We start from the raw sequence: 25,993 nt of genomic DNA, 5'->3' as shown, positions 1-25,993 counted from the left end.
TGTGGAGAAAAACCATGACAAGATGCACCCAGTATTAACCAGTTTAGTGTTGTTTTGCACCTGCAGACAGCCTGAGACAATAAGCTCAGAGATGCATACTCTCCCCATTCAGCTAAATGAGGCATTAAAACTCTTAAATAAAATAAATAAAACAGGCAAACTATTTATATGTCTGGATTGTTAACTATTTCATTGCTGACTGTTTTAGCAAAAACCATGATGGAATCAAGGCATTTTGGATTTATAAAGTTATTTACCAACCAAAAAGTTTCTGCCTCTGATTGATAAGAAAAGCTCTTAGCCTATGTCTTTTCACTGCCCAAAAGGTGTATGTTTGTACAGCAAGATGGCTAACTTGAGTTAGCGATCTCTCTTTAAACACACACCTATTTTGGCAGTGAAGACGGCGTGAGCCTTCAACACTACAGTGGCACATGTTGAGAAAAATTCTTCATACTTAAACCTATCTGCATCAGATGGTGTTTTCCTCCAAGACCACTTGATGCTGCTCAGTGTCGAATGCCACTAGATTTCTTCCTTTCTACTTTTTCCATCACAGGTCATCCAAATGCCTTAGGGATCTGAGAGAGTAATGGTGTAGGAGACAGCATTTCAATGCCAGAGGGTCTATGGCAGCAACCTGGGAGCGATGGTAGTGTTTCACTGTCACAATACTAAATTTAGTGGCTTTTCTATCTGTAAAGCTTTAGCATTTGTTGGCGCTGATAATTTTCTAGGGTGGACTTTGGTGGTTGCTTGTTCTTGTCTTGTGATGGGGGAGGGAAATTTTTACCTGAAGGAGACGGTGGTCAGATAAGGACACAGATTAGCTTGGGTGTTTCTAATGTCCAGCGCAAGGATCCAGTCCAAAGCACACGGGGGCGGGGAGGAATATTATCTGCATGCAGCCAAAGGTGAAGAGGAGGGCTTTTTGCTGCTGCTGTCTGAGGTGTCATTCTAAATTGATGAAGTCTCCCTCAAGCTAAGTCATGTGAACTTCAAAACCATGTTAGACAGTGTTGCGGGGTGGGGGGGAGGGAGGATTGGGAAGCCTTTGGTGTCCGTAGCTCTGTAGATTAGCAGGATGTCCATAATCTATTATCAGCACTCTCAGATTAAGAGGATACCCTCTTCGATGTTAAACTAGTCTCTTCTGCATCTGAATCTGGAGGAGAATAAAATCACTATACTACCATTCTCCACGTCTAAGTGTTCAGAGTAGCCTAATGCCGCAAAGTGAGCTAGCGCTGGGTTTATCTTGTCAGCGAACCATGTTTCAGTGATGCAGCCCACTGGCCCACAGCTAACGAGTTTGTGGTGGTAAAGAATGGTGACTCCTGACCATGATTCTATTAGCATAAGGCAGATGTCTTGAAAATGCTCTATTTACTCTGCGTTGGTTGGCTCATTTGGTGCGCTGTAACAACTTACCTAGGGAATGACCAAGTGGCATAGAAGCAGCAGTGGCACAAGCCAAAGTACTTTATGCGTTGGCAATCCTAGACTGATGGAACAACTTGCATGGGTTTTTTTTCAGCCCACATAAATTAGAACAACCTTGAGATTGCTGTAACTTACATCAGGGCCAAACACCAGTCTCTGGCTGTTCACAGACTTGGGAGAGCGCAAATGCTGCTTTATACCTGACCCCTTTTCCTGGGGCTTGTGCCAAGCACAGATCAGGGATCTGGACAATATTCCTGGTACACATTTAGGTCTCCTTTTCATTTCTAATGCCTACTCTTATTCTAGTTGCCATATCCATGACTACATTTGATATACACTTATGGTTATGCTGTAGTCAGTTTACTTTATTTTTGAACATTTTCAGCAACAGAAGAAACGTGGGGAACAATTAGGTACTATGTTTGTATATTATTCACATCTGTTCATGAACCAGTAAACATGTTCTACTAAAACACTTGCCCACAAGGTTTCTCTGGGGGAAGGGAAGAACAAAAGTATTCCTCAGTACAATGACATATTACTTATTTTGTTACAGACTTTGAAGCATGGTGCTGCCAACAAAAAGTGCTGAAGTTGATCTACCCAATATTTATGGTTATATTGTGGTGTCATAATCAAATCTGGGTCATTAAAGACACTACAGTTATTAAAACTGCTATACAAGTGTGATAAAAAGCCTTACCTTTTGGATAATCTTCCAATAAGAGGTTGAAGTGACCTAACTGACAAAAGAAATCAGACTCGACCTTTCCTTCAGCTTTCAATATCAGAGATTCATAGCAGCGAACAGCCTGTAAAAGGGAAGTACAGATATTTTCAAAATGCTGTATTGTACTGAACAAAGCACATTTTATAAATGCATCTTCTTTCTAATACAAATATAAACCTTTTACCAAACCTAATTTTATTGTGCATAACTAAAAACTCTGCAGTTTTCTGCAACAACCAGAGTTATTTCAGAATTATGTCATCCTTGGTTTTAAAGCAAGAACAAGAGGGAGAGCACATATTGAAAAAGTGTCAGATTCAAACACAAATATCCAGCGATACTAATAACTATAATACAGAAAAAACAAAATCTTTCTTTTTTCTTTACTTGTGAACTTGACACACACTTCATTTCCCTAAGGAAAAAACAAATTGATACAGTACATCAGAGGGGATTGATTTAAATTGAAGTGACATAAATCACTGAATGTAATTATGATTTAAATCAGCAAGTAGGAAACTGATTAAAATCATCAATTTTAATCTTGTTTTGAATTTGTTCATTAGTTATTTTCCCAAAGAACATTTGAGTCTGGTTGGCTGCTGTAATTTGATACTTTTTGCTAACCAGGAGGATACACTATCTATACATACTTTAATTATATTACACAACATATAATTACTCAAATTCTTAATTTACCATTTCTTATTTACTAAATCATTTTTTGTCATAATTTGTGTCAAGCTGAATTTGTATGGAATCGGAATTCAATTGAAAATGCTTTTTTTTTTAAAAATACAAAAAAGCATTTAAAATTGTTTGAACACTAAGATCAAGTCTACACTACCACTTATGTCAGCAAAACTTATGTCACTCAAAAGAACACCCCCCTGAGTGACATAAGTTTCGCAGGCATAAATGGTAGTGTGCACAGCACTATGTCAGGGGGGAGCTCCTCCCGCCGACATAATACCACCTCAAAAAATGGCGGTAGCTATCATGTTGACGGGAGAGCTCTCTCCTGTCAGCATAGAGCGGCTAAATGGGTGATCTTACAGCGGCGCAGCTGCATCAGTACAGCTGTGCTGCTGTAAGGTCACTAGCGTAGACATGCCTTAGTTCAGCAATACATCGAAGAGTCCGGTGGTGCCTTAAAGTCCAGGCTTTTCAACTCCTAGTCGATTTCTAAACTTGGAATGGGACTTGAAAGTAGTCTTCCACATTCCAGATAAGTGACCCAGCCACCAGGCTATCTGGCTATTCTAGGGGTTGGTGGTCTGTTTCTCTTGTTATCTGAAGAAAAAAGTTAATAAGGTCTAGTTTTTGTTTCAGTGCAGAACAAAAACAAAAATAATAAAAGCTCAAATTTTTTTTGTAAAATGGCATTCTTATTTTTTGCCCAGACCTGGCTGGAAGCACATTCATACAATTAACATTTTCTGATACAAAGCAGGTAAAATACAATTTTGTTTTTGTACTATTCACATCACAGCTTGAGACATGGATAAACTCCAAACAAGAATTGGGTACCCCATAAAATCTTTTGGACAAGTAATCAGATGAGGAAGACAACTTTGCTAAGATGACCAAAGACTGTCTAAGGGAAAATCTGAATTTCTGGAGAACACTGACACAGCAAGATCCCCGTAACCAGGCACGAGCCTTGCTTCCCTGAACTATTCAAGGTTATAAATTATACATGCTTAAACAGTTTAGCATCTGGGACCCTACAGTGATTTCATCAAATTTTATCAAACCCACACTTAGAGAAAACATATTTAGTGTTTAGAGTACAAGGGTGGGTGTCAGGTCACCTGGGTGTATATCTTGCTCTTTCACACACTTCTGTATGACCTTCAGCAAGTCAGATTTTCACTATGTCTTTGTCTCCAATCCTTCAGCCAGAAATATTTAGGATTTTTACCTATACTCACAGGGATATCCTGTGACATTTCATTTGAACTTCTAAAGCTCTTCTTGGAAGTTCAGATTGGAGGCAACAGAGAAATAAAAAGCACAAGTGTTTTCCTTGATTTCTATTCTCAAGGGAGAATAGGAAACACCAAGATAATCTCTTTTCTTCCAGAGAATTAAGTCTACACAATATTTTTTTTTTTTTTTTTTAAACCCAGTATCCCAAGTCCTCACCCACACAAATATGGATACTCTGGTACAGATTTTGGTTCAAAAACCATATCTTCATCCCACCGAACACCTCTGAAGACATCCCTGGAAAGGAGTCAATACTTTTCCCCTTCGAACAGGGGAGAGCAAACTACGGCCCGTGAGCTGGATCTGGCCCGCGGGTTGGCCAGCCCCGTGGCGCAGCGGGGCTAAAGCAGGCTTCCTGCCTGCCCTGGCCCCGCACTGCTCCCGGAAGTGGCCGGCACGTCCCTGCGGCCCCTGTCGGGGGGGGTGGAGGGCGGGAGATGGCTCCATGCACTTGCATTGGCCAGAAATGGGGAACTGCGGCCAATGGGAGCTTCGTGGGTGGTACTCAAAGGCAAGGGCAACGCTCTGCAGAGCTGCCTGCCCCATCCCACCCCCAGGAGCCACTGCCAGGCATGCTGGCCACTCCCGGGAGCGATGCGGGACCAGGGCAGGCAGGGAGCCTGCCTTAGCCCCACTGCACATCGCTGCCACCCCGGAGCTGCTCAAGGTAAATGGCACCAGGCTGGAGCTTGCACCCCAACCCCCCGCCCCCAGCCCCCCAACCCCCCCCCTTGAGCCCCCTGCCGCCCCCCTCCTGCACCCCACCCCCCTGCCCTGAGCCCCCAAAACCCCTGCCCTGAGCCCCTGCCGCACCCTGCACCCAAACCCCTTGCCCTGAGCCCCTTCCTGCACACCGCACCCCCACACACAGCTCACACTCCCTCCCACACCCCAACCCCCTGCCCCAGCCCTACACTCATGGCCCTGCATACAATTTCCCCACCCACATGTGGCCCTCGGGACAAAAAGTTTGCCCACCCCCGCATTTTGAAAAAAGGAGGTCACACCTACATGGATTTTCTTGGGTGGGAATCTCAAGGGATCAGACCCAAAAGGATTTGTAACTACATAGATCGACAGCCACTGGGATAACATCAAGTGTAAAAACTTCTATTTACTCCTGGGGGAATTCTGCACCAAAAAATTAAAAATTCTACACACAGTATTTTAAAATTCAGCAAAATTCTGAATATTTTGTCAAAATAATACAATATAATCATGCCAGTTTCAATTATTGTGGTAATTTATTTCAAAATACGTGTCAGCAACAAAAGACATTGAGGAATCTTTTTTTGACAAATACATTCCTTACTAGGAATACTAATACTGAACTTGGAGTAATAATTCATTTAAACTACAATACAGAAATGTATTTCCCGCACCCTTCAGAAGCAGTGCAAAGGCTTGGGGGAGTCAGGGATAACGGAGCGGCTAAGGGAGAGGGAAGTAATTGCTAGAAAGGAGCCTGGGAGTCAACCTGGCAGGCTGTTGGGGGGGGGGGGGGGGGGGGCGCGGTATAGAGCTTTTTGGGGGGGGGGGGGGGGGGGGGGGGGGGTTAGGGGGTTGGGGAACCTCCCCAATGCAGACCCTAGCCTCTCCCATTCATTCAGTCAAGCACATCTGCCCCTGTTCCAATGTGGCCCTCCATCCCCACTCCCATTCAGCCCCTGGCTCAATGTTGTCACACCACTAGCTTCTGCGCCCCCACCCCAGTCTGTCCTTCCCACTAGCCCTTCTGAATCCATCTTTGTGTCCCCCCCAGCAGTGTGCCCCGCTCTGTGTCCGTCCCTCTCCCCCACCCCCCATATCCTGTGCCGCCTCCTGTGAGGAAGGCAGCCTCTGCCCGCTCCCTCTCCATGGCTGGCTGCTCCTGCCAGTGAGCTAGCTGCCCGCTCTTCCGGTGCCACATCAGCCCCTGGTGGGTGAAAGGTGTAACTGAAGTGTGACCCCTCTTGGGGCTTCCCTTCGCCTCCCAGTCAGAATCAATAATTCTGCGAGCGTGGGGGAGGAATCTGTGGGGAAATAATTCTGTGCTTGCACAATGGTGCAGAATTTCCCCGTGAGTAATGCTATTCCACTTATTACTCTACTTAAGTCATCCCAATTCTCCAGGTTCTGAGGAAGTTTAAGCCAATAGTTTTCAGAGTACCTTGTCATTACTCCACATTTTCTGGGTTTATGGTATGTCCAATATTTATATAAATCTTATGTCCCCTCCTTGAATATCATTTTCAGGTCTGATCAACCTACCTCTAAAACAATACAGCAAAAGTGGAAGGGGTTCACAGACAGGCAATGAGAATCAGAAAATGGAAAACCTTCTATATGATTGAAAATGGGTACTGTCCACATTTCCAGCTGCTGCTTTGGATATTCCTTTGAGATATGAAATATACTATTCCATCTTGGGAAATAAAGGCAGAATAAGTCCTCAATGTTTTATCCTTATGGTGAGTACAATATTGTGCTTATGTAGATAGTACTGAGTTCTGACAACCTAGATCAGTGGTGGGCAACCTGCGGCCCGCACACAGCCCGTCAGGGTAATCCTCTGGCGGGTGGGCCGCAAAACAGTTTGTTTACATTGATCGTCCGCAGGCACAGCCGCCTGCAGCTCCCAGTGGCTGTGGTTCGCCGTCCCCGGCCAATGGGAGCTGCGGGAAGTGGACCGCCAATGTAAACAAACTGTCTCGCGGCCCGCCAGCAGATTACTCTGACGGGCCACATGCGGCCCGCAGGTTACCCACCACTGACCGAGATACTGAAGAAACAGCCACCAGAAAAGTTACTATGAGAGAAGCAGAAGGACATCAACCTGTGCAATACAGTTCCTCAAGAGGCCTTTCCAAATATATGTTGGAAACTACTGCAGCCAGTTACCTCAAAAAAGGGGATTTCTAAAAAGCAGAGCCCGCACAAGACTGAACAACAGAGCCCAGCAAAATACTAGGATGCCAATAAGCCAAACAGCTGAAGTAAAAACAAACATCCTTTTGTTTTTGTTTCTGCTCTGCACAGGAAGAGTTTGGGTAAGTCTGCCTGAAGCTGAAAATGGGTGATATCTTCTGACCTAAGACCATTCCCTCCTGGAGTGACTGACAACACTGATACTGCCTCCTGAGTTGCAGACCTCACTATAAAGAATATGTGGACTTTCTTGTGCACAAGAAAGGATAAAAATTCAGTGATTCCAGTTGGAGCTCTTCTTGGGATTTAAGGGTGGCCAGGTACTCCTAGTTCTCCTCATGTCCCTTCATTCCAGGGCTCAGCACAGCTGCTGCCTCTTTACTTTTTTAAACACCTTTTCTATCACTAAGCACCTTGCTTTATATTCAGTCACTTTTTTTGGCTCTTACTTGTAGTTTGCTCTCCCTTCTGTATTATACAGTTGTATCATGATTGTGCACAGAGGACCAAATCAGGGTCCAGAATGCCAAGATACTAAGCACTTAAACAAACCCGTGTCCCAAAGAGTTTTTCCTCTGCCTCCTCTCCTGGTAGCTGGCTACATGAGGAACCAGCACAGGAACAGGGAAGGAGGATGGTGATTCTCTAGGAGCCACCTGCCATTTGACCCAAAGTAACAGAAAATAGTTTACCACAGATGGAGATATCTGTAATCAAAGAGCTTTCTACATTGTGCACATCTTCAGTCCCATTTACTAGTGTGTAACCTCCCTAGCCCTGAACCGAGAAATATTGCTTGAATTTCTTTTGGCTTCCAGTCCAAATTATTTGGGGAGAGAATCTAAATGTGTAGTTAAGTACCCTTTCTCCAGGTCCCCTCCTGCTATTTTCTTCCTCCACCCAGTTTTATTCCTGTTAGTTTTATTTCCTTCCCTCTTCAAAAGCCTTGCATAGGGCAATAACTATCCTATGAGAGAAATAAGAAAAAAAATTATTTGTGGGGGGAGCAGAAATGGGCTAACTAACATAAGCTTTATTACTACATCTAACATTGAAAGAAACAAGAAAGAAAAACTGTCAAAGGCCCCATCTCAGGTCAAGGGCGGTTGAGAAGGAACGGAGGGCAGTTTGCTCACATAGCACTATATAGCAGTGAGGCAAAGCATGAGGTGGGGAGAGCATACACACGGGCTGAACGGACACGGCTACTCAAAATCTCTGATCTGAGGCACAGGGATGCAAATACACCTAGATACACCTGAGGGAATTCTGCGCGTCTGCACAACCCCAGAATTAACATCCCCTGCAGATTTTATTCTTTCCTGGAAGACAAACTGATTGAAGCACTCGTCTCGGTCAGTGGTCGGGTAGAAGGGGCATGTCTGGTTCAGGCGTTGGGAGCAGCCGTGGTAAGACATAAATGACCACCTCAGGGAGCAGGACTAGGCTCTCTCTGTCCCTCTCATTCACTATTGTGGTGTGCCTGGAGGCGGGGAGGGGCAGGACAGGGGATGCCAGTGGCTCCTACTGTGTGCCTGGCTCCAGCTGTTAGTCCCAGCTGGGCGTGGGTGGGTGGGAGGCAGGACTTCCTCTTCACAGAGCGGCCAGATCAAACCCACACCTGGGAATCTCCCAGCTGCAGAAAACTACATCCCCCTGCCCCCATCGCTCCCTAGCCACGGGGGAAGGGGTCACTGTGCGGGAAGCTATGTCCCTCCGCCCCTGCCAAGCCTTCCCCTGAATCCAGACCTCCCCCGCCCAGACTCCCCCTCCAAGCCCTCCCCTGCATCCAGACCCCCGCACGCAGACCACCCCCTGCTGAGCACCTTACAATCAAACCCCCACACAACCAAGCCACACCCCCATGCCCCTGGACTGCCACCCTACTAAGCCCCATTCCTCCAGTGCCCGGACCCCTGCTGAACCCCATGCACCCAGACTCCCTGCAGAGCCCCATCCCCCCACCCCACACCCAGTCGCTCATGCTGAGCACCAACTACCTTCACCTGGATAACAGTTTCTCCACACACACACACACCCCCGTACCATTCCGCCTGCCCCCAGAACCTCCCAACAAGCCTCTGTGCACCCAGATCCCACCCCCCACCGAGCCACCCACACCGCCCCACACAGAACCCTCTCACCCCACACCTGGATTGCCCCACACTAACCCCCTCCATACTTGGATCCTGCTAGGCTGAACCTGCTTGCCCCACACCTGGATTGGGATGGGCAGGGGTTGGGGGGGGGGGGCGCGTGCAAGACTCTGTCCCTCTCGCTCACTGTGGAGCTATATAAATATTAAGGCATCTATTTGTCAAAAAACATTTCCTTAATCTTTTTTGTTGTCTGTACTGTTACAGACCTACTTGCTGACAGGTATTTTGAAATACACTACCATAATAATTGAAAATGGTACGACTATATTGTGTTATTTTGACAAATAAAATATGCAGAATTTTAAAATGTGTGCAGAATTCTTAATTTTTTGGCGCAGAAGTCCTTCAGGAGTAACCTAGGAGTGGAGCACCTGTAGGGACACTACTCGAAGAAGAACCCAGTTATTGTACAATAAATGTGGTTCTCAGTTTTTTTTCCCCCACTTTGATTCAACTGTAGATGCAAACGTGCCCCATACACGAGAACAGATTGTTTTGGTCAGTAGTATTCGTTGGGATACTGAGCCAGGCTTTCTAACAAGAGGTCAAAAGGCCTCACAACGGCGCATAATAGTGATATTAGTCTATGTAAATCAAGAACTGGAACCCTTTACTAGATGTAGTGAGAAGAGTGACACAGAAGACAACTAGGCCCATAAAACCTGACGGTGGGGATATTTCAAGACTATGTCAGTGATCCAGTATTTGGTCCTGCCATGCGGGCAGGGGACTGGACTCGATGACCTCTCGAGGTCCCTTCCAGTCCTAGAATCTATGAATCTATGAATCCTGTATGTCCTTAGGCCTCCGATCACATAGGCCATAAGTGGCAGAGCACGCCCAACCTCTGCTCAGGTCCTCCATCAATACAGAATCTGATGTAAAAGACTCTCCAGTAGCAGGGAAAGGGAGGCTAGGTTGCAGGATCCACATGGACCAAATATCTTACATATCTAAAAGCCTTAGTTACTGTAATTGTTTTCTGAGTGCTTGTCATGTGGATTCCACTGTAGATGCATGGCTAACTGGTAATTCTCTGAAGAGGTAGGCGTCAGGAGTCGTCCTTAAAAACTGTTGCACTCCCCAGCCAAACCGAGCAACATATCTCATGGCTACAACCAGAAGCGCGAAGTGGCTGCTCTGTAAGTTTCCGATATAGGGACATGACAAAAACATGAGATGATTTTTGGAATGGCTTCGTTCTATGGACATGGGAAACTCTAGTTATGAGCCCCACGCAGGCTCCCACACTGCCCCACTTAAGTCAGTGCAAGCGCTCCAGGTGAGGACGCACATCACTGGCGGAAGGAGGGTCGTGGGACATGAAAAACCACAATAGTTACTCCAGTGGCTGTATCTTGACCTAACTTACGTTGACTTAATGTTGTAGTATAAGACAAGGCCTGAAAGTAACCTAGACTTCGTGAAATACTGTATATGATGGTCCTGCTAGTAATTCTTAAATCTATCTCACCTTTCAAGCAGAAGAAATATCCATCAAAAGTAGAGAGAGTCGCAAACCAATCTAGGGAGGGAATTTCAGAAGAGCAGCCGACCATCCTGAACCTGAAGTGATGACCTAATCTGTTGAGTTGCCTGAGGTCTAGAATAGGATGCCATCCTGCTTTCTTCTTTGGAACAAGGAAGTGATGGGAATAAAACCTTCATCCCAGAACTCAAGGTGAAATTTCTCCAATGCACCTAGTTGTAGAAGGGAGTCCCCACCTTTTGCTTCAGCAGTATCTCATGAGATGGGTCCCTGAAGAAAGACTGGGTTGAAGGGCAAGGACTGAAACTAGACTGAATAGACCTTATGGACGACTTCTTGGACTCAGCAGTCCATAGTCATTCCAAGTCCAAAATGAAAGGAAAGCAGCTGCCAAATGGTGAGGGAAATGGTATAAATCCTTGTAGATCAGTCCAGGACTTTCGACCGTGGAGTCAAACTTGCTTTCTTGGGCCAGGTGTTGCATGAATTCTAGCAGTAAATGAATACAAACGTCTTCTGATACAAAGGTCTCTTCTAGGGAGGATCCAAGGCCTTTTGCTATTAATAAAATTAGGAGGTTGGTCTTCAGAAAAAGATCTGAAGCCTAACTTGCCTCCTCTTATGGACTGAAGTGTAGAGACCTTGGGACCAAAGTGCATCTCTAAAAACTCTTTCAAAGAGTGGAATGCTTCATCATTCTTGCAGTTGAACAGGTCACTGACCTTCAAAAGGCAGATCTTCAATTTAACTTTTTAGTAGATGATTCCAAGCTAGGAGCAGTTGCTAACATTTTGGAGGACAGGATTAGAATTCAAAACAACCCTGACAAATTGGATAATTGGTCTGAAATCAACAAGATGAAATTCAATAAAGAGAAGGAAGGGGGCGGGGGGGAAATCAAATGTACAACTACAAAATGGGGAATAACTGACTAGGCATTAGCACTGCTCAACAAGATCTCGGGGTTTTAATGGATCACAAATTGCATACGAGTCAACAACGTGATGCAGTTGCGAAAACGGCTAATATTCTGGGGTATATTAAAAAAAGCAGAAGGAACCATGAACAGCACCATTCTCTCCTACTCAAATCTCACCCTCCTGGCAACACACACAATAGCATTTTCCCCTAATGTTCACCCAAAGCATGGCATTCAACCACCATAACCGCTTCTCCAACTGATGCCAATCCCTCTGGAGAAGCCGGTGACTGGCCATAGGTAGTGGTGGCAGTTGCGGATGACATAAAAATCCTAAAATTATCTTCACTTACACTGTTCACATTTCTAAAGTTTTCCTCACAATCACAAGGGCAATTGAGACTGAGGCATCAATACCACATCAAATATATTCAACATGGAACACTGATACGGATGTCATTTGTCAGGAATCAATAAATCAAAAATCATTAAAACTGAATACTATACTTTAGATGCTGCTAAAATTCGCTAGTGTTCAAGTCAAAAGTCAGGGTTTGTGTTTTGTTTTTTGGTTTCTTTTTTGCTTTGCAAAGTAACAGATTTCCTTGCAATTTCCCAGGAAATTAAATTCTGTATTCAAACAATAAAGACTATAAGTTGTGCAGGACAGGCCATGCCTGGCCCATAAGGGCGCAAAATGGACATGAAGTTTATTCTCTTGCACCAGTGTACCATACCACCAATTCCTGCATACAGGGAAAAGGATGATCTATAAAGCTAGTACGTCCTCCCTCACACACATGGGCAGGAAGACATGGAGCCTCCGCTCCAACTCCCTGGTCACAAAACACCCAGCAGTGTTGGGGAGCATGCACTTACAACACATACTGCTGTTGCAGTTTGCACTCTCAGACCAGAAAGGAGATTTGATTCTCCCTCATGGGCTGCTCCAAAGGCAGCCCTACACATCTTTCCCTTTGCCATGGGCTGTATCACAAACTGACAGTTTAGCCCTTTGTGAGGATACACAAATTTCACCCCTGCTTGAAGTACAAAACCGAATGCAATTTTAGCTACCATGCCTCCATGACAAGATATAGAAACACATTTAGTTATTTAATACACATCTTTATCCACAAGAGCATTCAGAGCAGACAAGGCTCTGTTGCTCAAAAACTGTGGGGTTTTGTCTTCACTACCCGCCTGGATCGGCAGGTAGAAATCGATCTCTCAGGGATCGAATTATCGCGTCTCGTCGGGACGCAACAATCGATCCCCGAATCGACGCGCGTACTCCACCAGCCCAGGTAGGAGTAAGCGCCATCGACGGGGGAGCCGCGGCGGTCTATTTGCCGCTGTCCTCACAGCGGGGTAAGTCGGATCAGATACGTCGAATTCAGATATGCTATTCGCGTAGCTGAATTGGCGTATCTTGAATCGATCCCCCCCCAGTGTAGACCTAGCCTGAGGAACACAGCAACAATTCAGATTTGTAATCCACAGGAAAATCAGATGTACTGATGAGATGGTAGTCTTGTAGCCTTTCACACCTCTAAACAAGCTCCTCCTCACTGGACACTCACGGTGCTGTGAAAAGATCCAGACATTAAATCCCAGCATGCTTTAAGTGTCTAGAGTCTGAACAGCATCCAGACACTACCCCTATCACTAGATCCCTTGGCACACTGTCAGGGTGCCGATGCTCCATCTAGCATCCCTCTTGAGAGCTTCAACCAAGCAGCCCACTCTCCTGTCCCTGGAACCAGTGGTGATTCCTCAGACGCCCCTCATAGCTTAAACACATCCTCCTGCCAAACTCTTAGACATGAGGGTGTTCTGAGTTCACAGTTTACCTACATAAGGGGCAGTGGTACATGGAGCATCATGCACGCACTTTGCACAGGATTTTAAACACCATTGCTCTTTCCTTAAGCACAAGAAATCCAGAGAGTACAGATGATATAGAAAATAAAAACCATCCTTAACACACAACTTCTCATTCTAGCTGACCTTCCTTGGTGAGTTCTTGGAGGGGAGGGGGAGAGAGGAGAAGAGATGCTTAAATTCAGAGTGAGAGGGTTCCCCCCACCTCAGACTCCTGCCGCAGCTTTCCTTTGCTTGAGTTGGTGAAAATGACCAAAGACCCCAAATAGACCAGCTCCTGCACTTTTATAACCTTCTAGCCCCAAACCCTTCCTAGGGGAAATTTGTTGCCAGGCACCCCCTCCCCTCACAAATCAGTTCTCAGTGGGAGCCAGTCTACTATAGAATGTTCCTATTTAAACAGAGGACCATCCTGATTTAAACAACCCTCTATTGTCGGCTCTGTTTTACTGCCCTTGAAATTTCAGTTCAACATGGAGGTAAAAACCACAGAGAAGACAAAACTGCATCTTCAGAATGGAGATACCATCTTGGTAAAACTGCAGAGAGTTCATAATCTCACATGGAATTCATCAACAGTACAGATTTCCCAAATTCTCACACAGATTCCCCCTCCCCCCGTGTCATACATCCAGCAGAACAAACCTAAACGTCTTAAAGGAGGAGACTGAATTGCCCACTTATCTCCCTTTAAAATGGGATCATTTTTAATCTGTCCAACAAAATAGGATTTGGAGGATAATGTAGCCCCTACCTAAGATTGCCAAACACCACAAGAAAAGCATTACATTTCCTCCACAGATTAAAATGGTTTACATAAAACCCTGTTATTCAGGCCACTTCCTGAAAATGAAAATGTATTTAAGTAGTCGCGAGGTTTTCTGACTGAAAAAGGGAAAAATAAATTGATGGCTTTAGGTGGAGCTCTGTATTAAGTTGAGCACAATCCTGGGCTGGTGTGCAGATCATCCTAGCTAAAGAGGAAATTTCAGATTATCTTGTAGATTAAATTGTTTGGATTCAGGCTGAGCCGTCTGCTGCCTTGATTGCAGAGAGGAATCTTGAGGGAACAAGCAAGTGATAGTTGTTCCCTGGTTGAGTTTAGGCCATGGATAATGACTGATGTTCTAGAGGTACAGTAACTCCTCGTTTAACGTTGTAGCTATGTTCTTGAAAAATGCGACGAAGCAAAACGATGTTAAGGGAATCTAATTCTTATGGGGGGGGGGGGGGGGGGGAGAGGGCGTTGGTTCCAGGGAAATTTTTTTCGCCAAAGACATTATATACATATACAGTATAAGATTTAAACAATTTTAAACAATTTAATACTATATTCCGCAATGATTGTGAAGCTTGATTGAGGTGGTGGAGTCAGAGGGTGAAAAATGGTAAATCGTCTGGCTGCTCCTCTTGCTGTTCTTTCCAAAGTGCCGGGAAGGGTGCTCAACCCCCGGCTGCCCCAGGCCCAATCCCCACTCCACCCCTTTCCCCAAGGCGCCACCCCTGTCTCTTCCTGCCCCCGCTCCACTCTCTCTGCCCGAGTGCTCCGCCTCCTCTCCCCCCCCCCCCCCCCCCCCCCCGAGCCTCCTGAACACTGCAAAACAGCTGATTGCTGCAGGCGGGAGGAGGAAGGCACTGATCCGTGGGGCCCGCCAGTGGGCGGGAGATGCTGGGGAGGTGAAGGGGAGCTGATGGGGGGCTGCCGGCCCACCCTGGTTCCAAGCCCCCACCCGCTAGCTCCAACGGGCTGCTCTTCCAGAGAATCCCGCAAGTAGTGGACAAAGTACTGTAGTAGTAGGCGGCGGCCAAACGTTATAAGCGAACATTGCGCAACTTTAAACGAGTATGTTCTCTAATAGATCAGCGACGTAACAACGAAACAACGTTAACCAGGACAACGTTAAGTGAGGAGTTACTGTATTGCGTGCAACTTTATCCCACATCTTTGGATCCAAGTCATTCAAGGATAATAAATGCCAGTGATAAAGTACTGGACCCAGTACAGGTGGAGATTATCAATGCTTCCCATTAAGAAGGACGAGGTGCCAGCTTCTCAAACTGAGAACAGCACAAAACATTTTTCAAAAACCAACACTTGATGATGACAACATGGCTGTCGACCAGTACCCCATTTGTAATTAAGTTCATAGAGAGAGTGGTCATAAAACAACAAAGAACGGGGAGTAATTGTGGCACCTTAAAGACTAACGAATTTATTTGGGCATAAGCTTTTGTGGGCTAAGAATTGCGACTTTTAGGTCTGTAATTGAGTGACCAGGGAGGTTGAAGTGTTCTCCAACTGGTTTTTGAATGTTATAATTCGTGACATCTGATTTGGGTCCATTTATTCTTTTGCGTAGAGACTGTCCGGTTTGGCCAATGTACATGGCAGAGGGGCATTGCTGGCACATGATGTCATATATCACATTGGTAGATGTGCAGGTGAAAGAGCCTCTGATGGTGTGGCTGATGTGATTAGGTCCTATGACGGTGTTCCTTGAATAGATATGTCCCTTTCTTGCAAGGATAGGTTCCTGGGTTAGTGTTTTTGTTGTGTGGTTGCTGGTGAGTATTTGCTTCAGGTTGGGGGGCTGTCTGTAAGCGAGGACTGGCCTGCGTCCCAAGATCTGTGAGAGTGAGGAATCGTCCTTCAGGATAGGATGTAGATCCTTGATGCGCTGGAGAGGTTTAGTTGGGGGCTGAAGGTGACGGCTAGTGGCATTCTGTTACTTTCTTTGTTGGGCCTGTCCTGTAGTAGGTGACTTCTGGGTATTCTTCTGGCTCTGTCAATCTGTTTCTTCACTTCAGCAGGTCAGTATTGTAGACTGCTCTTGCATGGTTCCATTCTTTCCTGGCAAAATGTTCCCAGAAAGTTCTCTCTTCCCTTAGGGCACTATCCTGTGGACTTTTCTATCCTGAAGATGAGACAATGTGTATATAGGGCTTTTAGGAGAGTTAGAGGATATGGACTTCGGTGTTTTTTAATATGCTGATGACATTCAGCTCAATATCCCTGTCTCCCTGATCCAGCCAGGGCTGTTGATAGTCTTGCCCAAGTATCTGAGGGAGATTGAGTTTCAGACAGCTAGCTCTCATCCATGCCCCAATCTGATAATCAAGGTGATGCCAGTAGATGAGGGGAAGCAACCTGATGATAGGGCAAGGCTGATATCTCCCCATTGAGGGTATATTTCTACCATGTTACCTGTGTTCAAATATGGGACTATACGAAATCTCCAACTGCTGCTGGAGGATCGCATGGCAGCTGTGTCCAGGAATGCCTGCTACCATCTGCACCCGGTCTGGAGAACGTGACCATTTCTTTCAGATGGGCACCTCACTACCATGATCCATGCCTTTGTCACATTTCAAGACTTGATTATTGCTATGTATTCTAAATGAGGCTATATTCTAGATTAACTGAGAAATGTAAACTGATGCACAATGCTGCTGTCTTTCAAGCTGTGTTTCTCCTTGGCAGCATGTCATTGGTGCTCTATGATCGGTACCAATTTTGATCTATAAAGTCATAAATGGCTTGGTAACCTTGTCACTTGAAAAGCCACCTCTCAGAGTCATACTGCCACAATTGCAATCAGAAAAAGTATTCAGGCTGGTTTTCTCTTGATTCAATGGTTGGGGGTTGGCAGTAGAGCATCCTTTGTGATGAACCCTCAACTCTGAAAGGGGCTTTTTCAGATTGGGGAAAGCTTAAGTCTACTGACCTGCAGAGCCTACTGCAAGACAAATCTATTCACGTGGGCTGCTGCAGAGGGCCTCAGTGAAATCAGATGTGTGGGGGAGATGGGAATTTAGTGGTCAACGGGTGATCCCATTTTGATTTTGTAATTGATGCTGGGGCACCTAGCACCTTGGATAGGTGTGTCTTTTTTGTATAAAACTTAATAAAATTCAAGACAAGGTTCTACAAATAAAATAGAAGCAACATCATTTAAGGTGCCACCGGACTCCTTGTTGTTTTTGTGGTACAGACTAACACGGCTACCCCCGATACTGAACATTCATTTAATGTTCCTCCGAAGATGAAGTAATGAGAAAAAAATATTTAGAATCAGAATGAAGAACATGGACTGTTTGTAAGTGGCTTTAATGAAATCTCTAGATCCCAGGTTACCTTATGAGTAGACAACTATGAGCCATAATTACAAATTGAGGGATATCAGACTGTAGCAATAATGGCAAGGTGAAGACAACACTGCAATTTAAACCTTAGTAGCTCCTTCACCAACCTTGTGAAAAATCCTTCTACAGAAAATTACAGGGTAACTTCCATGGAGAAAAAGGTATTATGTTTATTAGTCAGGAGCCTATGGAGACTAATGTCCAAATGGCTCAACAAAACCAAGAGCTTCTTCAGACAAACAAACAGTTTGCAGCAAGCTGGGGTGTGAATCTGCCTCACACTACCCTGTCACAGACAAACTGTCTGGGTGCATCCTGCAGACACACATCAGCAGTTCCTTAATGTATTTTGATCTAGTACTCTTTGAAACAGGACTAGATCAAAATGCATAAACAAACTGTTAATGCATTTAAGCAGAGTCAACAAAGACAGTCCATGGCAAGCTAGTACAGGGTAGATTCACTCCCCTGCTTGTCACAAACTAATTGTTCATGTAGACAGGTCCTAGCAAGAGAAAGCTTATGAAAGACAGAAAGCTGAAGTAATTGGAGAGGAGAAAAGGAATCCTGATGAATTGGGTTCATTGTATTTTAAGGTCTCATGAATGCAGAGAAATTGTGAAGGGTCATATCACCATAATCTAACACAACATCCCTGATTCACCCATAATTTTTAACCTACTAAATTAAGATTAATTATGACTCTAATAGAAAGTTTTAAAACTCAAATCTGTGATTTTTCAGTTCAGTTACAAACTTGATAGTCTGGGCACATGTTAATACAGTTCCCTTGAGAAATAATCATTGTAACTTTATGCAAAGCCATAATAAAATACTAACAAGCCCCTGCCCCTCAGAACACAAGAAAGTAACTAAATGTACAACAGTTCAATTTCTCTCTGGTATACTCATAGAAAGATCAAGCGCCTCAGAATCTTCAACTACTAAAATTCTTAAGTTTCTAGATCAAGATTTATTTTCTAAAAAACACTTTTTAAATATGTATACAGCTTTTTAAAGAAAATACACTGCTATACAGAAAATAAAGTCTCATTCAAATTTCTAATTAACCTCTGGGGACCATTTCTTATGTGTATGTTCACAAGATGTCTCCACCTTAGCAATTTTTGGAACAATGTTTTTTAAATTAATTTGTAATATAACAAGCAATGTTTTATTCAAATTCAACCACAGCTACATTTCCCTAACCTATTCACAGCATATGGATGAGAGAGAGAATAAATTTAGATGACGACTCTTAGCCTACCATGACCCAACCACATTTACCCAATCCACATTGTAAAATCAGAATCCAAGAGTGATGGCAGGACTTACGGACTCTCTCATCTGAGGAGCTATTAAAAACATTTTTCTCCACCAAAACAAGCCCCCAAAGGATAACACAATTTTTTAGAAAGTCAATCACCTCAAAATAAAAACCAGTTACTTTACTCCAAATGGAGACATATTATTTGAGTGCCCCAAAAACAACTCACTAAATCCTCAAACACACAAACCCTAGTAATGTCAAAGTAGTTATAAAAACAATTGCAGCCATTAACCATAAAACCACAGATATTGCCTCAAAATGAAGGACTTATGATCTTCACTACCAAACAAAAGAACCACCACCAAAACACAATTAGTCACAACAAACAACAGCTCTTTGTACCTTGTCATGAAACAAAAACAATCAATCAGCCAGACACTGGGGTTGTCAAGTACTCACTTCCATTCTCTAACATCCACTGGGGTGGGACTAGTCATAGGAGCCCTGTAGCCCAGCTGACATTTCACTAGAAAGCAAATAAAACGTTTAACTACAGCAATGTAAGCTTTTTTTAAAAAAAAAAAAAAAAAAAAAAAAAAAAAAAAAAAAAAAAAAAAAAAGGCAAAGGCATCTTTGCTGCTAATATGTGTTATTACTAAAAACAACCTATATCCGGTTTAGTTTTAAAATGTTATTGCAAGAACTGAACAATTTCAAGTCTACAATCTGCCAACATTGTCCAGTATTTATATGCTTCATCTACTTTAACCAGCTCCAACTCTTTCTCCCCTCTGTTCTATCCAAAACATAAAAGGGAACTGTCAATTTAAATATGGTCCCAAATTTTTGTAAAAACAAGTTCATAATACACAAGACCAATAAAAATGTTTTCACAAATATCCTATGGAAAGTTGCCTTAAACATTTCCCTCTGCAGCCTTTAAAAACCTGCAAGTGAAAACAGTCTATAAATAAAAACAAAGAAAATCTAATTGAACCAAGTATGCAAGGTGAGAGAAGTGCAGAACAAGAGCACAACAATAAGCAAAATGGATTTGTAAAACTCATTTTTAATAATCGTAAATTAGTAACAGATAAAGCCTGTTTGCAAATGTGTCCCTTTAAAGTCTTTTATATTAGCTTACTATATTTAAAGAAAGCTGACAACTTCAAGCTGGCAATTTTTAAAAGATATGAAACTAATTTCAGGTACTATCCTTCCAGCTTCCCACACAAATATTTGTAATTTTACAATCGCATTCCTTATTTTCTTAAAATAGCTTTCGTGACCCTGTTCCTATGTAAGAGACTTACAAAAAGGAATAAACTGATTATAGTGCAATTTACTATATAGAAAGTAATTCTATACAAGAATATATTTGTCTAATTTTCCCATTATACTAACCTTGTGTGTTGTTACTTTTGTTATTTTCAGGAGTAATTTCTAAATTGGTATCATGGTCTCAAAAAAAAAAAAAAAAATCAGGAAATTTGGAGATTAAACTTAAAGCAATATTAAGTTGGCTATAATGTACATTTGTATTTTAAGCATATTAAACATCAATAATTCTAGTCATTAATATTGCTTTGTGAGGCTTCATTTTTTTGATTTTCTGACTTGGGAAATAAAGTAAAGTAGTCTACCTTAATATTACATTAATCTTGCTTTTTACATTTAGTTTCCCTTTAAGAAAAATAAGTCTCACATAGGAAAAGTTTACCAGACTACTAGCCAGAGGATGAAATGTATAGACCCTTAGTATAATTATCACTGGGCCAGAAACTGACAAAAAAATATGAGAACAGGACTGAGGAAAGCATACCCTACATCCAGAACCAGCTGCTGATATTCATACCAAAATGCTTTCTCTAGATCCTGATTTCAGGAGTGGAGGACCTCAACTTTCAGCAGCCTAGGGATTTCTGAAAAATGTGAAATCCCCCATCCTGCCAATTCTGGTTCTGTTTGGGTGCTATACAAGCTACACTACTTTCGGATCATCCTCCATTAATATCTTCAATAGTTCCTTTTGCTCCAGTACACTTTTTCCAAGCAGCAAGAGACTGCAATTTACATCACTCTTCACAAGTTTCCTACTCACCACTGCCAAATGCATTTTGTGTTCCAGTATTTGAAAACTCACATTTAAAACCTCCAACCCCTTTCTAATCAATGATAGAACATTACCTTGCTGCCCAGCTACATAAGCCTTTCCACCTCCTGCTATGGTCATGTACCCTACCATACCAAAATCCACAAATCCATGTATTTAAACATTCTTGATCAGACAATGAAATGTATACTCTTGCCTACATTTGCCATCTGCAAACATTTACATGTGCCTAATTAGAGGCCTTGCTCTAGGAAGTGGGAGGTCAGGAGGGTTTCTGCAACTAGGAAGCTGATACGACAGATTTGTATTCTATTACTCTGGAATAGGAAAGGTTTGGCAGCAGAATACAGTGTCACATTATATGTTACATGTTAAAATAAAGCCTAGGTTTCCCCCAAGGGTTTAGCACATGCTAAAATGGTTAAAATTAAAGTATACACCGCCTTGCCTACACTAGACTTTACGAATGTTATAACATTTTTAATTCCTAACCTAGAAAGGGAATGTTGTATTTTAATGTCAGTTAGCTGGTTACAGTTAACCTTGGAGGGAGTCTAGGGTTCACCTTGACCAGCTAAAACCAATTAAAATACAATTTGCCCCATCTACAATAGAATATTTAAACGTTAAAACATGCTAGCTAAGATTTTTCTTAAAAAACACTTGATATCCTGGACTAGACATAGTAGTATAGAAAGGTTAAGACACATATAAACGGCGAAAGCATTTTGAGAAATACACAGGTAGGAAGGACAAGCATTTACATCAAGTTTACAATCATTAAGTCAAAATTCAAATCAAGATGTGCACATCTTGGGATGAAAGCCACCAAGTAACATTTAAAAGAGGTAGTCAAGGGCCCAGGAGGCCTAGCCACATTTCTTCTGCCACCCCATCCCAGCCATCCATTTCCTAAGATTTTGTGCTTTTCAGGATAAAAACAACACATGGTGTATGTGTGATTAAACAAGTGAAGTAGAATAGAACCTCCATAGCAGTGTATTTAACTTCCAAAAAAGAAGTTATCCTTAAACTGAGATCAGTAATGAAAAGTCAGCCTACAAAGGCAGTGAACATAATAAAGACTGAAAAGAGGTTTTTAGATAAGCCACAAAACTAAGCAGCATCCAAAAGCAGTGCACCAAAAAATGCAGACTGTTGCAGCAACAATTAACACCACTAAAATTGAGGATTTACGTTTCTGTTGCACACATTATCTCAGAAGCTTGTGTTCTGGCCATAACAATTTGTTCTACATTTAAAACAAGTTTAAGGTAGTTCCTTGTATTTTATATTAAAAAAAGTTTTAAAAACATTTAAGCCTATTGAAAGTTAGAAAGGGCAAAAATAAATCAATGCTATACATCACCATACTTTAGGTTTCTTCACCTCACAGCTTATAAAAAAAATATACTAATGGTGACCCGTAAAATACCTGAGGAGCGAACTGAAACTTCACACGACCAACCAAATACAAACTAGCTTTGACTACCGCAACACTGAGTAGCTCACCAAAGCATCTTAACACATGAAAATACTTCCTCCTAAAGATGTTGAACAGAAGTTTTCATTTGGCATTTCAAAATTCGGAAGCTATCTGCCAAAAATAGTGGAATGGGAAAATAAAAGTAGTAGTATTTACAGAGAGGCCTCTGGCGCTCATTTCATTTTCTGAGATACAAATCAAAGGCTTCTTTAAGATATCAAATTTTAAGACTTTATGTAAAAATTCAGAGTTCCTCTTCAAAAATCAAAATTTTGCAATGGCCAATTATATCTTTGTATTCTCTAACATACCAACAAATAATCTTTGTAAGAAGTATACAGTGAAGATAATGAATAACAGGAAAACATGAGCCAAGCTTGATATTTGGGGGGATTGGAGTGGACAATTTACAAAAGGTAGGGAGCCACAGAGAACCATGAAAGCATACCACAGGAATTGATGGAGAACAGTGAACCCAGGTCTAGTCTGGCAATAGCAAATGCCTAAGATCTCTAATAACTAATGTGTGTCCCTAACCATGGAATACTATAAACTGAGGGGTCTTTGTGGCTCTAGGAGATGATCAAATTATACTCTGAAGTACAAAGACTGATATCCTTTATCAATTTTATTTTAGCTAATATAACTGCAGTTACTGTTATTTTTAAATGAATGTCTAATCCTTTCTAAAAACTATGCTACCAGCCTCAATTATCCTACAGCTTCAAATTCCATATTAAATGTTCACTGTTATGCATTTATTTTGTTTCAAATTCCCTCTTTATCCTTATAAATGGGTAAGTAGGAATACCCAATTAGCTTTCTGCTACATTGCAAATTTAGTTTATATACTTCTAACCACCTCTTACTCTTCTTTGCGAAGTACAAATTGTGATGAAGTGGGAATGTTCTTAATGTTTTCTCTGAGTGCTGTGTGGGTGCCTCAGTTTCCGGTATGCATTTCTCGAGTGTCTAGGGGTGTGTGATTGTTGCAGAGCCCTAGGGGGCCAGTGTGATGCTGTCTCCTGGCAACTGATGGCCTGGGCCCCTCCCTTGCAAAGGTGCCAACTGAAGGTGTTGGAGAACAAAGATCAGGTGACCTCCTGGCCTGGGAAAGAGACAAAAGGAGAGGAGGGGCTGGAGAGTTTCAGTTTGGAGCAAGCTGGGAAATGGGAGAGGAGCCCAGATGGGGCTCTGGTCTCCCTGCCCCTCCTCCGCCAAGATGGACCTGACTGAGGGGGTCCTGTTGTCTGTATCTGCAAGACCTGTCTTGGACTGTGTTCCTGTCGTCTAAATAAACCTTCTGTTTTACTGGCTGGCTGAGAGTCATGGTGAATCGCAGGAAGCCGGGGGTGCGGGGCCTTATCTCCCCCAAACTCCGTGACAAATATAAACCCCAATTTTAAAAATGTCACAGGGAACACCATAAAATCAGTGTTGTAAAAAATGAAGTGTTCCTATATAAATATAATATATTGGACCAAATACAAATTTTGGAAGGTAGAGATTTAGATAACATATTTTTAATTTATATTACAAAAAATTCCAGTGACTGCTCCATAATACATACAAAAGAGCATGCTTCTATGTAGACTGAACTCCCAGACTGGAATAAATCCCTCAGAGCTGGAGCAGACTTTATAGGTCCTTAGCTCCACCCCTAATAAATGTTGGCCAATCAGTCGTCCCATCCCCTCCCACCCCACACACACACTTAAAATGGGGCAACTAGTAACAAATAATGTGACCTCCAATACATTTGATGCTGAGACAGACCACCTGGTCACATTATCTGAAAGACCTGAAGATTTCTTAATTGTAGTTGGTACTAATGTACTATTAATGATACTTGCTCTCATTGTCAGAGTTTGCATAACAGTCAAATGTTTTCACTTAATGTTCAAACAGAAGTTGTAGCTTCAAGGTTAGCAGACCATTAAAAGGGATATGATTAACTTAAATATTTGTTTACTATGAATTTCTTTATGTTACAGGTAACATCTTAGAGACGCAAGTGATGTGGCCTGAAGCCTTAAAGAGAAGGGAGCTCACTACTCTCACCTGTTGGTGAAATGGAAGAAGAGCGACACAGTTACTTAAGAACTGGAGATGGGCGAGGCTCTGCTGACAGGGAGCTTTCTGCCAGCATCTGTTGGAGAGCAAGGGAAATTGATTGAATGGGCAAGGCCTCAATCTGTGTGCTTCAGTTTTATGTGATGTATCAGAGGGGTAGCCGTGTTAGTCTGAATCTGTAAAAAGCAACAGAGGAGCCTGTGGCACCTTTAAGACTAACAGAAAACTTCTGTTAATCTTAAAGGTGCCACAGGACCCTCTGTTGCAGTTTTCTGTGATGTTTGGGGCATCTGGATTAAATATATGCAAGTTTTGATTTTAATGGAAATAATATGCAATGAATATTGCTGGGAGAAAGATGCAAGCACTCTACACCAATTGTGCCTGGGGTCACCCTGACCAAGACTGCAGTCAAGTACAGTTGGGTAAGGGAACCTGGACAGGGCTAGAAGAGTGAAAAGAAGCCAGCAGAAGGTAGGAGAAGTGCCTCTCTGGCCGTGAGGAGTCTGTTAGAGGTCCTAGATAACACTGATCCCTCTCTAGGAAATGAGCAGATTACTACAAATCAGTGGACACCACAGAGTGGTAGCAGCTTTGAGGCAAGGGATAGAACAGAGCAGCAGCTTTGAGGCAGAGATAGGCAGCTTAGGTCAAAGCCACATAAAGAGCAGCAGCCTACCTAACGAACTCTGGTGCGAGCCTCCCTACTCTGCAATTTAAGCTGCAATCAAATAGTAGAGCCCCCAGAGCAGCCCAGGCAGCAACAGACTGCTAGAATTCTCACCTTTCTCCAACCTAGGACAGCTAATTGTTAGAGCCCTGTGCGGATACAAAAAAAAAGTGGATTTGCATCTGCCAGGACCAACCTGCAAACTGCTAGCCATCTTTTACCTATAACCACATCCACAACTGCAGCAGCAAGCCGCTTCACAATGGCTAGCAACAGGGGGAGGGAGGGGAGGAAGGAGCAGCGCGAGGATAGGGACTGGGGGTAAGGGGCAGGGCAAGGGTGGGTTTCAAGGAGAAGGGTCAGCGTGGAGGGGGGGAAGGGGCATTGCATGCTGCTCCCAGGGGCTCGCGAGCAACGGCACACGGCAGCAGCAGTGTGTGTTGCATCACAGTGGGGCGGAGGGGTGGGGTGCCGGGGCCTCGCCCGCTTCAATCTCCTTGGCCGAGAGCAAGCCCTGCTGCCCAGGAGCCGGCTGGCCAGGCCCAGGACTGGGAGCACAGCCAGTGCTGCCAGGCTGGGCCATGGTGGGGGACACCTACGCTGCCCGAGGGGCCCAAGCTGCTGGACAGGAAGTGGTGCAGCGAGCGGGTGCCGGACAGCCCTAACTCCGACCTGCCATCCAGCCCCAACCACTGGCTGCTGGCCCCAAGGG

General features: G+C 43.4%; 1 protein-coding gene across 6 annotated transcripts in view; it reads right to left on the bottom strand.

Annotated features, from left to right (window-relative positions):
• LOC112113708 (lysine-specific demethylase 6A) overlaps positions 1 to 25,993 on the bottom strand; it is a 289,994-nt gene that overhangs the window by 246,547 nt on the left and 17,454 nt on the right. For all 6 annotated transcript variants that reach the window (XM_026650231.1, XM_026650232.1, XM_029911180.1 and 3 more), the window contains one exon: positions 2,150 to 2,258. In XM_026650231.1, the coding sequence (XP_026506016.1) occupies positions 2,150 to 2,258 (109 nt within the window). The remainder of the gene's footprint in view (positions 1 to 2,149; positions 2,259 to 25,993) is intronic.

Source organism: Terrapene carolina, unplaced genomic scaffold, assembly GCF_002925995.2.
Source record: "Terrapene carolina triunguis isolate 2854851 unplaced genomic scaffold, T_m_triunguis-2.0 Scaffold24, whole genome shotgun sequence".
In the NCBI taxonomy this organism is placed as follows: domain Eukaryota; kingdom Metazoa; phylum Chordata; order Testudines; family Emydidae; genus Terrapene; species Terrapene triunguis.
This window is presented reverse-complemented; position numbering and strand designations above follow the sequence as displayed.